This window comes from Montipora foliosa, chromosome 9, assembly GCF_036669935.1.
Source record: "Montipora foliosa isolate CH-2021 chromosome 9, ASM3666993v2, whole genome shotgun sequence".
Taxonomy (NCBI): Eukaryota; Metazoa; Cnidaria; class Anthozoa; order Scleractinia; family Acroporidae; genus Montipora; species Montipora foliosa.
Window position 1 is genome coordinate 26,665,992 of NC_090877.1, and position 12,500 is coordinate 26,678,491.

At 40.0% G+C, this 12,500-nt stretch overlaps 1 protein-coding gene across 1 annotated transcript in view; it reads left to right on the forward strand.

The window, feature by feature from the left end:
- Positions 1 to 12,500, forward strand: part of LOC137972148 (chromosome transmission fidelity protein 18 homolog) — a 98,665-nt gene that overhangs the window by 83,900 nt on the left and 2,265 nt on the right. The window contains exons 17-20 of the mRNA XM_068818986.1: positions 5,859 to 6,029; positions 7,727 to 7,876; positions 9,137 to 9,267; positions 11,961 to 12,045. Of these exons, the coding sequence (XP_068675087.1) occupies positions 5,859 to 6,029; positions 7,727 to 7,876; positions 9,137 to 9,267; positions 11,961 to 12,045 (537 nt within the window). The remainder of the gene's footprint in view (positions 1 to 5,858; positions 6,030 to 7,726; positions 7,877 to 9,136; positions 9,268 to 11,960; positions 12,046 to 12,500) is intronic.

The window sequence follows — 12,500 nt, forward strand, 5'->3', positions numbered from 1 at the left end:
TTCTCTGACCTCTACAGTTACTTTTCCAGATCAAAAATCTAAATGTTGCGCGCAAGATTGCTTCCACAAAACGCAGTTTTATTATCAGTGAGAAAAAGAAATGAACAACAAAGGTGTTTTACTAATTATGATAGAGATGAGTATTCTATTGTAATGTTCGCCGAAGACTTCAAGTGCCTTGCCTCTGTATTCAGTGCCGGTAACCTCAGCGGAAGACATGCACGCAAGCAATATATTTTGAACAGAATTTATATCGATCCGACGGTGAATTCGCTGTTTGTGATTCCTTGTAATGTATCTGTAGTCCAAGAAGTTATTTCTTCATTTTCCAGAAATGTTAAAGGGATACTCTACACCACATTTCGACTTTTGCTCAAAATGTAGCATATGCACCATAAAAACGTATCAGAGACAAAAGGAGCGGCAGTAATAAAGTTCAACGGCTGAAAACTGCTCTCGAAAAGGGAAATTTCGGTCAATTCCAGGACCGGAAGTCAAACTGACGACTTTTAGGCACTTGATCAATGACGTAAAAAGGAGAACTCGAAGATAGTTGTTAGTTAGCATGGAATTGAGGAATTCGTGTAGTTCTTCCTCTGTTTCTTCTCAAGAACACTCTACAGGAGACACGACTTGACACGGGAAGACTGTCAAGGAACGCAGCCGTATCTCTTTGAGCCTTACGACAGTGAGGCTAGCTCAGACACGGACTCCGCAAATGAGTCTGATGAAGAAGAATTCGAACGACTGCAAAACACAGACTGGTAAGCGATCAATCTACTTCTTGTGGCGAGTTCTCTTTACAACATGTAATTTTGTAACTCGATTTTTTAAGCGAATAAATGAGGTCAAGATGACAGCAAAGTTTTCTTGTCATAGTCTTTGTGATGGAATTGTTTTACGTGTGTAAAATATCGATGTGACATTATTTCTCGGCTGGAATGTGTTCGTGCCTTCATATGCATAGGTCATAAGCTAAAATCTCGAGTGGAAGTTGCCAGAGACTAAATCGAGTTGTCGAATGCAATTAACTGTGTCGTGGGCAAAAACAATGAAGCTGTTGAGGCAGGAGGACTAGGCGAACCCCCCATTTGCATCACACAGCATCCAGGGTTCCACGCCGTGTGTTTGAATCGCTGGGTTCTACAGACTGCATGGTACCAGTATAAGCAACAATACCAGGATTCTTACGAAGGCCCATCTCACAAACAAAATAGGCGCATAGCCTACAGGCAGTTGGCGAGGTGGTGCTGGGGTCTTTTGGGAAAGGAAGTGCGAGTGGTTGTGCCATCGTGTGCTGTGTGTTGCATACGTGCGCACTTCCCGCCTCCAGGGCTCGAAGACTTCATATTTGAAGGATTTAACTTTCCAGACGAGTAATTGTTTTAATACTGTGTTGTATTTAAATTGAGCTTTTAGTTGACACCACTAGTCTATTGGGATTTTCCTTGAGATTATAACGTACGAAACAATTGCATCTAGCTGTAGGGTGGTTGGGTAACAATTACACTTTGAAGAACATATTTATATTGTGAAGATGGTAAACATTCGAAGATCCTCATTTCATGCTTTATTTTCAATTTCACTTTGCGTCAGTGTATCAGTCTTCTAAAACTCATTGAGGATCCTTGCATTTATGTGATCGGTGGAGTATATAATTCTAATGAAATTAATTTTAACTTCAATTTGACTATGACTAGATTTCACTGTTTGTATGGCTGTTCGTCCGGTACACACGAGGGAGCTTGCTCCTGAAACACGCTCCCGGGTAAGTACCCCCAACCAGTACACACGAAGGATACGACGAGGGAGCTGAATGATAAACAACCCGATTGGGGCATGGGAACTGTTGTGGATGAAAAAAATAAGCCAATTTGATTGGCCAACTGGAGACACGTCATGTCACCGCAAGCAAATTTCAGTACACACGAGGGAGCTTGCTTCTGCAACAGACTCGTGCAACAGATTTGCCCTGGAGCTTGCTCCCTCCCTCATATCAAACTACAGTCTGTGACAAAATTCGTTGGAACAGTACACGACTATACAGATCTGAAGCTTTCGCAGCTCACTCTCCCCTCACAATGTTGTTTTAACGCGAGTTTCTGAGCCCAATTGCCAAAACAACATTGTGGGAGGGCAAGAAATTGTAAAATGTTTCAACAATTTTGTCCGAGACTGTAGTTTGATATGAGGGAGCAAAACTCGGGAGCAAAAGTTTTGTCGCGCAACATATTTTTTCGCTAGAAATCGTTGGTGCAGACGGGGGAGCTTTGTTCCGGGAGCGTGCTGCGGGAGCAAGCTCCCTCGTGTGTACCGGCCTTTAACAATATATTGCAATGTGAAAGGTGAATTGATGAAAGTCATCGTCATTCACCATCATTATTCGCTTATCACTATTCATGATACTTTGACAGTGCTGTCAGAGATACTTCTTTTGGTGATTCATAAAGGATGAGTAACATATCGTTGGAACATTCATATGTTTCAATATCCTCAGCACCTTTGTCGGGCTTCCGCCACCAAAGAGGATCAATCCGCATCAATCTCTGTGGGGTCAGGGGCGTATGAAGGGTCGTCATTTTGCTCCATTACTTCTTCATTGTCTGACAACTCCTCGTCACTCTGGACTGACGTCGAAGTCGTGAAAAATTCCTTGAGAAGAGTGCATTGAGTTTCTTGACTTTTTTGGGCGATGGACGTTTGACAACCTAGGATATTTCAGCACAGAGTTGTTTTTCGTCTGACTGGATGACCAGTGTTTATGACATACAAGGAAAATAATCATGGTAGTTTCGTATCTATCACGCATCAATAGAGAAACCAAACTTGCCTTTAGCGGTGCGGCTGCTTCGAAATTGTACAGAAACCCTTTTCCCTGTATCCCGGGTTTGGATGGCGACCTATACATTTGCAGGCAATGTTTCCTCTGCATTTATCGTTAATTCCGCGTTATTTTCACCGGAAGGTGCTTGCAATTCCTCCCTTTCATTTTCCGCGAGGATCTTTAGAAAAGCAGAATACAAGTAAGTATTATTCTAATTTTCTGAACGGGTTTCCCTCACTTTCAATTTATTAAGACAAGTTTTAATTTCCTCCTAAACATACCCTAGCAGCTTCTCGTTTCCTATAAGCTCCTCGTGGTGGCTTCTGCGCTTGTTTTGATGGTCCGGCGAGAGCATGTTGAGACATGTTTTTGTCATGTCGTTTTAGCTTTTTTGTCTGTGAAGGACCATTTTTAAAAATTGTAGGAACGGCATTGGGTTTCAAAATATTATTCATCTGTAAGCCCAGAGATTTCGCTATCACCGGCTGTTCGTCAAAGGAATCCTCAGTGAAGTGAGCACAACATAGTCGGCTAGTCGTCGGGTTAAAAACAACAGAGCGGATGTTCTTCACGGCATTCGTCCATAGCTTAGCGAAGTGGGCATCTTCAGGCCATTTGTGAAGGCTTACTCCATCTCTGCGAATGTTAGAACATCCACCGGCAATACAGCGACGTGGCATTATAATACGTAAAGCCGAAAGCGTGTTACGCACGGGGCTGCAGTCGCATCGAACTGTTTTGGCTGGTGTTAGATACACAGAGAATGCCCACACAACGCTTGAATTGTCTTCTTCGTATACGAAAGCGAACTTATACACGTAATTATTTGTACAATGAATCTTTGAAGTTTCCTCGGTAAATAAATACGGAACTGCAATTTTAGAGAAAGTCTCGCCTACTTACAAATGGCTGTCATGATGTTGAACGAGTCATTTACGAGAAGAATCTAACGCTAATATTACTCAAAGAGAGAAACAAGGTTTTCGATGGTATTTTAAGCGTAAGGCCTGGACTATATTTTCGCCAAACACGCGACACGAAGAGCTTTTTCGTAGCACAGCCGATCTTCCCCAGTGTAAATATTATCGAAGAGGTTTTGCGAGTTCTCCTTTTACTTCACTTCCGGTTTTGACCTGTGATCCATAGCTCGAACCACAAGTTGAGAAAAGTTCCCCATTTAGACAAAAATCACGAAGATTGACCACTTATCTCTTTTCAATATTTCTTATTTGGGTTATAAACTATCTTTTGTTAAAACATTGTTCTGAGGTGTAGAGCATCCCTTTTTAAATACACTGATTCTGATTGTTCCAGCCGTTAAACTTCCTCTGGTCCTCAAGGAATTCCCAATAGGCCTTTTGCAAATAACGATCACATGGTACAAAATCTGCCATGCTGGAGGGCAAGCTCATCATCCCCCACTGGGACATTAAAACAAAGGCAAGTCAAGCTTGACTAGTTCAGGTCTCTTTGTTTTAATGTCCCAGTGGGAGAATAATAATCAGCTTGCCCTCCACCATGGCGGATTTTGTACCATGTGATCGTCAGTTGCAAAAGGCCTATTGCGGTAATCTTCGCTGCTATTCCATGAGAAGATGGTTCCACTCGATAACAGGCTGCAAGGAGAGAGTCATACATAAATAAAAATAGAGACTGAAATACTAATACCACATTTGATACCCGATGGAAATAGATTGCTTCAACAGTCAAAATTTCGAGTTTCGGGGGCCCTGAGAATGGCGACTGAAGTAATGTCGGCGCGCAATGTAAAGTGGGTACGTCAGATTCTTTGATTTTGCGAGGAAACTTGCGATTACTTGTTTATAATATAGAGAGCAAAATGTTCTTTTGTTAGAAGGTCAGAAACTCACGCTTTTGCCAAATTTCGTACGAAGCCGTTTCAGTGTTCAGTTAGCGTCAATGAACTGTAAAACGCACGAATCAGCTGAATGAATAAACTTGTTTTTTTTTACAACAACGCCAAAGCAGTAAAACCAGCTCTGCTAAAAACGTTTACTACAGGGAAATTATGAAAGCAATTTTTCCGGGGTAATTACCAAAATAAATGAAAAATGTTCTCTGTCTCAGCCCATCAGCATTTTGTAACTTTACCCTCTGTTATAAACAGATTGAGATCTCGGTAAAGGTAAAGTTGGGCGTCTCGCTGAAATATTTTGTTTTTGCACATCTTGAAGCGGTGGACTGTGAAGTATATTTTCCCGAAAAAAAAATCTGAAAAATTAATTTTAAAACCGTTATTTAAAATCACTTTTCTTTGTTTGCCGCCATAATCTGCGCGCGAAAATGACTGACATATCATGTCAATCACACGTGAAAGGATTGGGTGTCAATTGACAGCCTTCATGCGCGATCTGCTACCTTAGCACGTGCCCGAACACTGATTGGTTCAGCAAAATTGGCTTTCAAGTTGGGGGCGGATTTATTCAGCAGACCGTGAACTGCACGTGAAATCTTAAGGCCCAATTTTCTTGGGGTATATTTTGACGCCAAAATTACAACTTCTCGGACCTCCTTGTGCCGACGGGGTTTATGATATCGCTTCCAAATTTTCAGTTCTAATAGATGGTTGTACTGCCCCAAATACCGTGTGAGGAATTTTTCGTTTGTCTTTGGAGACTGATTTTATGGCACTTTTTCTGCCCAAATTAAGTATGAGATGAGAGTTTCGACTTCGGTGCGTGATATTTCCTTCAGTTCTTAACATATCAAAAATTCCTCACACGATTTTGGAGAGCATTCATCTGTGACGACAAAGTGCGATTATTTTCGTAATAAAGTGAAGGGGCAGGAGCTTCTGCAGCAGATTCGATCGTTCTGAGTTTGAGGCCTCAAAACTAAAAGGCAATATTAAATGCCAAAAAAAAACTATATTCAAATAATTAAATCTATTAGCTTTAATATGATATATAGTTTGCCCCTATACAAAAAATAGCGGCGCGACAATTTCATTTTTCCGCGGACAGCTCATTTTCCTTTACCGAGACCTTAAATGATGGGTTTTTTTTCTCTTCAGGTGGTATCTGGAACCGAATGGCTAGAGTTCTCAGACTTCATTGATCAAGCTGTATTACAGCGTCAGAGTTACATTCTCATGTCCTATAGCCCTTTCCTTTCCGTAGCATTTCACATGTTCTACGCAACACAGTCTAACTCGAAGCTAAGCTACCCTAGCAGTCAATACGAGGTAGGTGTGTCTTCGCATCAGAACCATAGTTAAAAGTACTCCTCTTTATTTCAAAGCCATCACCGAGCACACATTCACAGGAACTGTTGGTAAAATTGCATTTAACTTCCATGGGAGTAGAAAATTGGTCTTGACTAGCAAACCAGTCTAAGAATATTTGTTAACAAAAGCCTATAAGGTGGGCAGGCACGAGGGGCGATGTTGCTGGGAAATGGTGCAGCGACATGTTGCAGCAACAAAAAGGTGTGTAGTACACACTGAGGCGACATGTATTAGGTTCGTGTAGCGGGAACATGTTTCAGAGATATGTGGCAGCAACATGTCCCCTCTTGTGAACTGATACTTTTATAATTGTATACCAAAAGCCCTCTTCTATGGGAAGCTAGCAAATGGGCAACGCCTTCAAGGGGGGCAGTACAAAAGGTACAAGGATGTCCTGAAGTCCAATCTAAAAGCGTGTCAAATAGCAATCGAAAACTTGGAGCAGCAAGCCCTCAACCAAACTGGGTGGAGGACAACTTGCCATGCTGGCGTCATGTCCTTTGAATGTCGGCGCATTAATAATTTGCAGGACCGACGTGCACTTCGAAAGGCGCGGCTGCGAGACTACCAGCCACAGCTACTTTTCCTTGCCCGGAATGTCAGCTGCAGTGCCGTTCTCAAATAGGACTGCGGAGCTACCGCAGGTCCAAACACCGCATACTTTAGGATGCAGACTGAAAAGAGATCCGCCGATTACGACGGCTCAGTCCACCAATTGTGCGAAACCAATTTCGTGGTTATTTTGTCAACCGGGACTTGTCCCATGAACTTCAACAAGCTGAACTTCATGGGACACGTCGCAGGGACAAAATCACCCCCAAACTGGTGTTGCACAATTGCAAAAGTATCAGTTCACAATAGGGGAGATGTCCCTGCAACACATCCCTGAAACATGTACCCGCAACATTTTAATGTGTGTGCACATGTTGTCACTTGCCGCCTCGATGTGCACTACACAATTTTTTTGTCGCTGCAACATGACCCCTCGTGTCTGCCCACATTTACGCAACTTGAATTTACGAAAACATCAGTTGTTTATTGTAAATAATTTTGACTTATGATTCCCACTTAACATTAAGAACCTTCATTAAATATTTTGTTGCCGCTTTAGTTTTTTCTCTAATATCGTCAATGAGCTTGGCAATCTCTTCGGAAATATTGAAAAAAAGATTTGAAGAAGCCACCATTGTTTCGTTTGTGACCAAAACGCTGGCATTTTTGCTCCACGCTATTTATCACTCAATAGATAGCGAGTAGCAGGCCAATCAGATTTCGGGATTCTTGATAGTATGTGAGTGCATCTTACAGATTATATTTTATCAGGTTTTGTCTTGATCCACGGCCAAAAACCACACAAAGGGAGGTTAAAAGAAATTTTTTCCTCTGGTATTTCCTAATTTGCGCTTAAGGACCTCAAATTTGAACTCGTTGCATAAATACAAAAACACGGATTCTGGTTGCCAGCTGCAGATACGCAGATACGTTTGTGTTCCACATGTTACACTGAACGCCTTTTGGACGTGAATATGCTTCAAGTTATGGTTCTTGGTAAGGCCCAGCTTTAAACCTTTTTACTCCTTCAACAAATGAGGGGTTTTATGTTTTATCTGTGTATACCTTTTGAGTGAAATTCGTGTTTTTGTTTTTTTCTGTAGAGTCATCAAAATGAAATAAAAGTAAAAAACCTAGTACAAAGCATCAAAAGTGAGTCAGCCCCTCACATTCGCAAAAATGTCAATTTACGCATAGCCTGCCTGGATCTGCTTCCTTTCATTCTAGAGGTCATTACCCCTGCACTTAGACCGGTAAGTCACCTCTACGAGCAAATCTTTTAGGCTCTGGCAATCGCGCTATGTCTACTTGAAAAAAAAAAGTTCATTGATTTATTTTGATTTAATTGATTTACAGACTTTGCCAGTAAAGCTGGCAGAGCGTCACAACAGCTTGCGCCAATTACTGTGGCCCCCTTTTTTACCCTCCCAACCATGATACTCAACACAAGACAGACCACAACACCGGGAACTACGTGCCCTACTCTTAGCGACAAATGTGTGGGTTCTTTTACGTCCCACAGGATTATAGACATTGAAGGGTTGTGAGACGGGACTGCCGGCTTATCGTCCTTATCCGAGAAGACTTGAAAGTCTAACCATTTGCAGATGTAGTTACAAAGGCATCACTTTCTCCTCAGTTATTTAAAGACCCTGAGAATTGGTCCGGCCGGAGTTGAACTCACGACCTCCCGCGTGACAGCCCGGTGCTCAACCAACTGAGCCACCGGTGCGCGGTTGAATTTTTACCATACGATGGTTAACTTGCCAATGGAAAATAGAACTAGTTGCACACTTTTAGTCCTATTGTTAAACTAAGGGTACTGAAGGTAGTTTCAAGAAGTCAGGGAGATTTAAGTTGTGCCAACCTCTATGAAGTTAAGAGGTATAGAACATTCAATTGGGGCCTTCAAATACAACATTAAAATAAGAGATTTATATAAAATCAGTTTTGTCCATATATAAAGCAAATAGCTCCAAGGTTAAAACTATTGTTCAAAACATCAGCGTCATGAAACTAGAGTTAATGTTCCCATTGCAACCAGGTTGGCAATCAGACATTGTTTGATGCTACAGCTTTGGTTTGGAGAACTTTGAATCTAGCTTTGTTGGGTCTTTAAATTGTAACTTTTTAAGCTACAATCAAATGTCTCCAAACCAGAGTTGCATGATAAATAACAGATTTCATGTCGGGTACCATGTACCTCGTAACAATTGTAAGTGTAAACAAACAACAATTACAAGTCTCGATGGAATTTGATCGTCTGGGTAACTACCAACAGTCCTTCTCAGGACTACGTTCACCCAGACGATCAAATTCCATCGAGTTATGCGACGCCTAGGTTCAAACTATTTTCTATCCAACAATTACATGTGTGAACAAAAATAAATAATTAGAATCGACGATCTGAAGTAACTATAATCGAGTATTAAAAATACCACAGTTTACGAATTTAAAGAAAAATAATCATAAAACTTGTGCTAGAACATTACAAATGACGCTTTTGCTTCTAGGTGAATACTCAGCTTTTCTCAGCTCGTGAAAAACAGCAACTTGTAGAGTTAATTGACACTATGATTGGGTATAATCTCACTTATCACCAAGAGAGAAACTTTGAAGGACAGTACACTTACGTCTTGGATCCGTAAGTACATTGCTCATAATGAGAGCGAAGTGCATATCGCTGAGGCTAGTCAGCGTTAACTAGGAAATTGCAGTATTGTACCTTTTTAAAATTAATTGAGGCCTATCAGACGCCTGGGTTGCCCTTGTAGATCGGGCCACACATAATGGGAATACGACGAACTGGTGAGCCATAACATGTTGATGGAAAACCTTCACTATATTTCATTTATTTCTACCTGTTTTTCCTTGGTTAAGCGGAAATTAATTCAGCAGAGAATTTCTTCTTTGTGTTTTGGATTCAGAGTGGTCATTTTCTTTTAAAGAGCTCTTACACATCAAGGAAAACACTTGAATATCCTTGACAAGAGAATTTTCTCTTCTCCCAATACCATCGGCATATTTTTATAGAAACGTGTTTTGCTTTCAGGTTATGGTGGGCGAAGCAAAACGTTTTTGATATGTTTGGTTAGGTAACAAAAACACATTTAAAAGGTGTCACGATCGTAACCAGAAGTAACATTCTATACTTTTTTTTTTTTTTTTTTTTTTAATTTCAAGTAAATGAACATTGTTTATACAGGACAACAAAAGGGGCATTAGAGATCCTTGTAAGAAAACGACAGGTTTCAGCTCAGCAAAAATGTTTCAGCACCAACATCTGCCTTCATCAGCGCAAGTAACACATGAAGTTGACGTGTCATATTGAAAGATGTTAAACAACAATCCAATCCAATCCAATCCGATAAGAACCATTATCTACTGTATAAAAACGCCACATTATTTAGTGTTACGTGCACTGATGTGAAGACATTTGTGACCAGTTGTGTTAGGGAACTAAAATTGGTCCTTTAGTTTCCCATGCTCTCTAAACAACAGGAGTTCTTTTTATCCCTAACGTAATTATCGATATATAACGAAAACTATCATGATTGTTACAGAAACTTGAAATTGCTGTTGATGCATTTTTATAGTACAGTACGAAAGACAACCCGAGCAAAGTCAATTTCATAGCGATATTCACCAGAGTTATACGGATGTTATTGCTATATTTCGATTTAGTTCAAAATTAGCGTCAGGCAAATCAAGGTTTACAGAGCGTGATTTTAAGTGCTACTATGACGAAATTTGCATCTTCCCTATCTAAGCCATTTTGGCACATAAACATGTAGTCTGTACGACAAGAAGAATGCTGTTTACCATTTTCAAAGATCTCTTTTTGTTCTGGAGCTATTCAAGTTTTTTTAATATGCAAATTAGCCACGTGAAGACGTCATAAACCCAACCAAATTTTGATCAAGTATGATTGAGAAAGATATCTCAGCCAATTTGTATCAGAAATACTTGATTCTTTGCAGTAAGATTTTAGTAGATGTGTTCCACAGGCAAATCAAGGTTTACAATCCCTGACTGTATTCAAGTAGAATTCCCTTGTAATAACTCCATCCTTGTTAACACTAAGGAATTCTACTTGAATACAGTCAGAGACAATACCAGCATAATTTATATGGACAACAACTGGAATATTCTTCTATTTAAAGAAGCTTTCTATATAAAAACTAAGAAGTCTGCAATTAACTCTGGCTTAAAAGCTAGCCGCAAACTATTATTATTTAAATAAGTCTCCTGTATTTTAAGTGCTACTATGATCAAATTTTTATCCCTTGAATTTTTTAGTTTATCACATAGAGTACTATGAAACATTAAAAACGCTGTTTACCGTTTGGAAATATCTGCATTGGTTCCGGACATATTTAAGTTTGAAAAATGTGTAAAATATGCAAATGACAAGGCTGATGACGTCATTCACCCAACCCAATAGATCATCAAGAATATAAATGGAGCTATCTCGGTCAATTTGCAACAGAGACCATTGAAACTTGGTGAGCTAATAGTTCTGAAGGCAACACACCTACGACTGTAAAGAAATTGGTTCCCATGGCAACTCACTCTTTTCCTGATTTCAATATTTTGCTCATCTCAGGCTACAAAAAAAAATTTACCAAGGCCTCGACCTAACATCTTTATATGCTGGCAGGATCATGCAGATGAGGCAGCATTTGCAAATATAAAAACAGAACGCCAAAGGTGGCCTGCAAAGCCTTTAATATCAGGGAAGTCTGGAACCCATTATGTTGCCATGGTAACAAAAATGGTATGCTCATATTGTGGAACACATCTACTAAAATCTTACTGCAAAGAATCAAGTATTTCTGATACAAATTGGCTGAGATATCTTTCTCCATCACACTTGATCAAAATTTGGTTGGGTTTATGACGTGTTCACGTGGCTAATTTGCATATTAAAAAAACTTGAATAGCTCCAGAACAAAAAGAGATATTTGAAAATGGTAAACAGCATTCTTCTTCTCGTACAGACTACATGTTTATATGCCAAAATGGCTTAGATAGGGAAGACGCAAATTTCGTCATAGTAGCACTTTAAATCACGCTCTCTGTAAACCTTGATTTGCCTAATGATAATTTTGAACAAAATCGAAATATAGCAATAACATCCGTATAACTCTGGTGAATGTCGCCATGAAATTGACTTTGTTCGGGTTGTCTTTCGTACTGTACTTTTTGAAATTGTCGGATTTTGATGCATTTCTATGGAACTGTAATCATGGTATATCCTTAAACCTCGTTGTTATCAAATTTTTATTGTGGCTTTGAACAGCGTTAAGAAATCTTCACAATATAATTTCCACACAGGAACATCGAAGAAGCTGTAAAATTTCCTGGCTTACCTCAGCACAGACAGCTAACCTATGCTGCAAAGCAACTGATATCAAGAGAGGTGATTCAATGCTTATTGTTTACAACATATGAGCTCTAGCGACATTTTAATTCCTTTTTTCTTTTCAACATGCGAGCAAGTTATCCAAAGACCAAAAGTGACATGAAAGACGCTAAGTTTCAAGAGGGCTAAAAATTAATTAGGGTCGCCTTTCATTCCCCGTAAGGTGCAAATTTTCCTACAAGGTAGAAGAGAATGTACTGAACTGTTAATTTGATGTACATAACGTTGAGAGCCCTGCAGGCCTCGGCTCAAACTTCGTGACCTCCGTAACCGGTTAAAAAAAAACGTCTTGAAGTCTAGCTCTCACAAATTTCCTTGAACTTGATAAAAGATGATCAAATGCCATGTCAGTTAAGGACGGTGCCTACTATTGTTATTGCGCATACGTTCTGCACGTCTCTAGATACTCGGGTTTCTTATCGGTGATGCTTACTAATCCAGGGATATTTTTG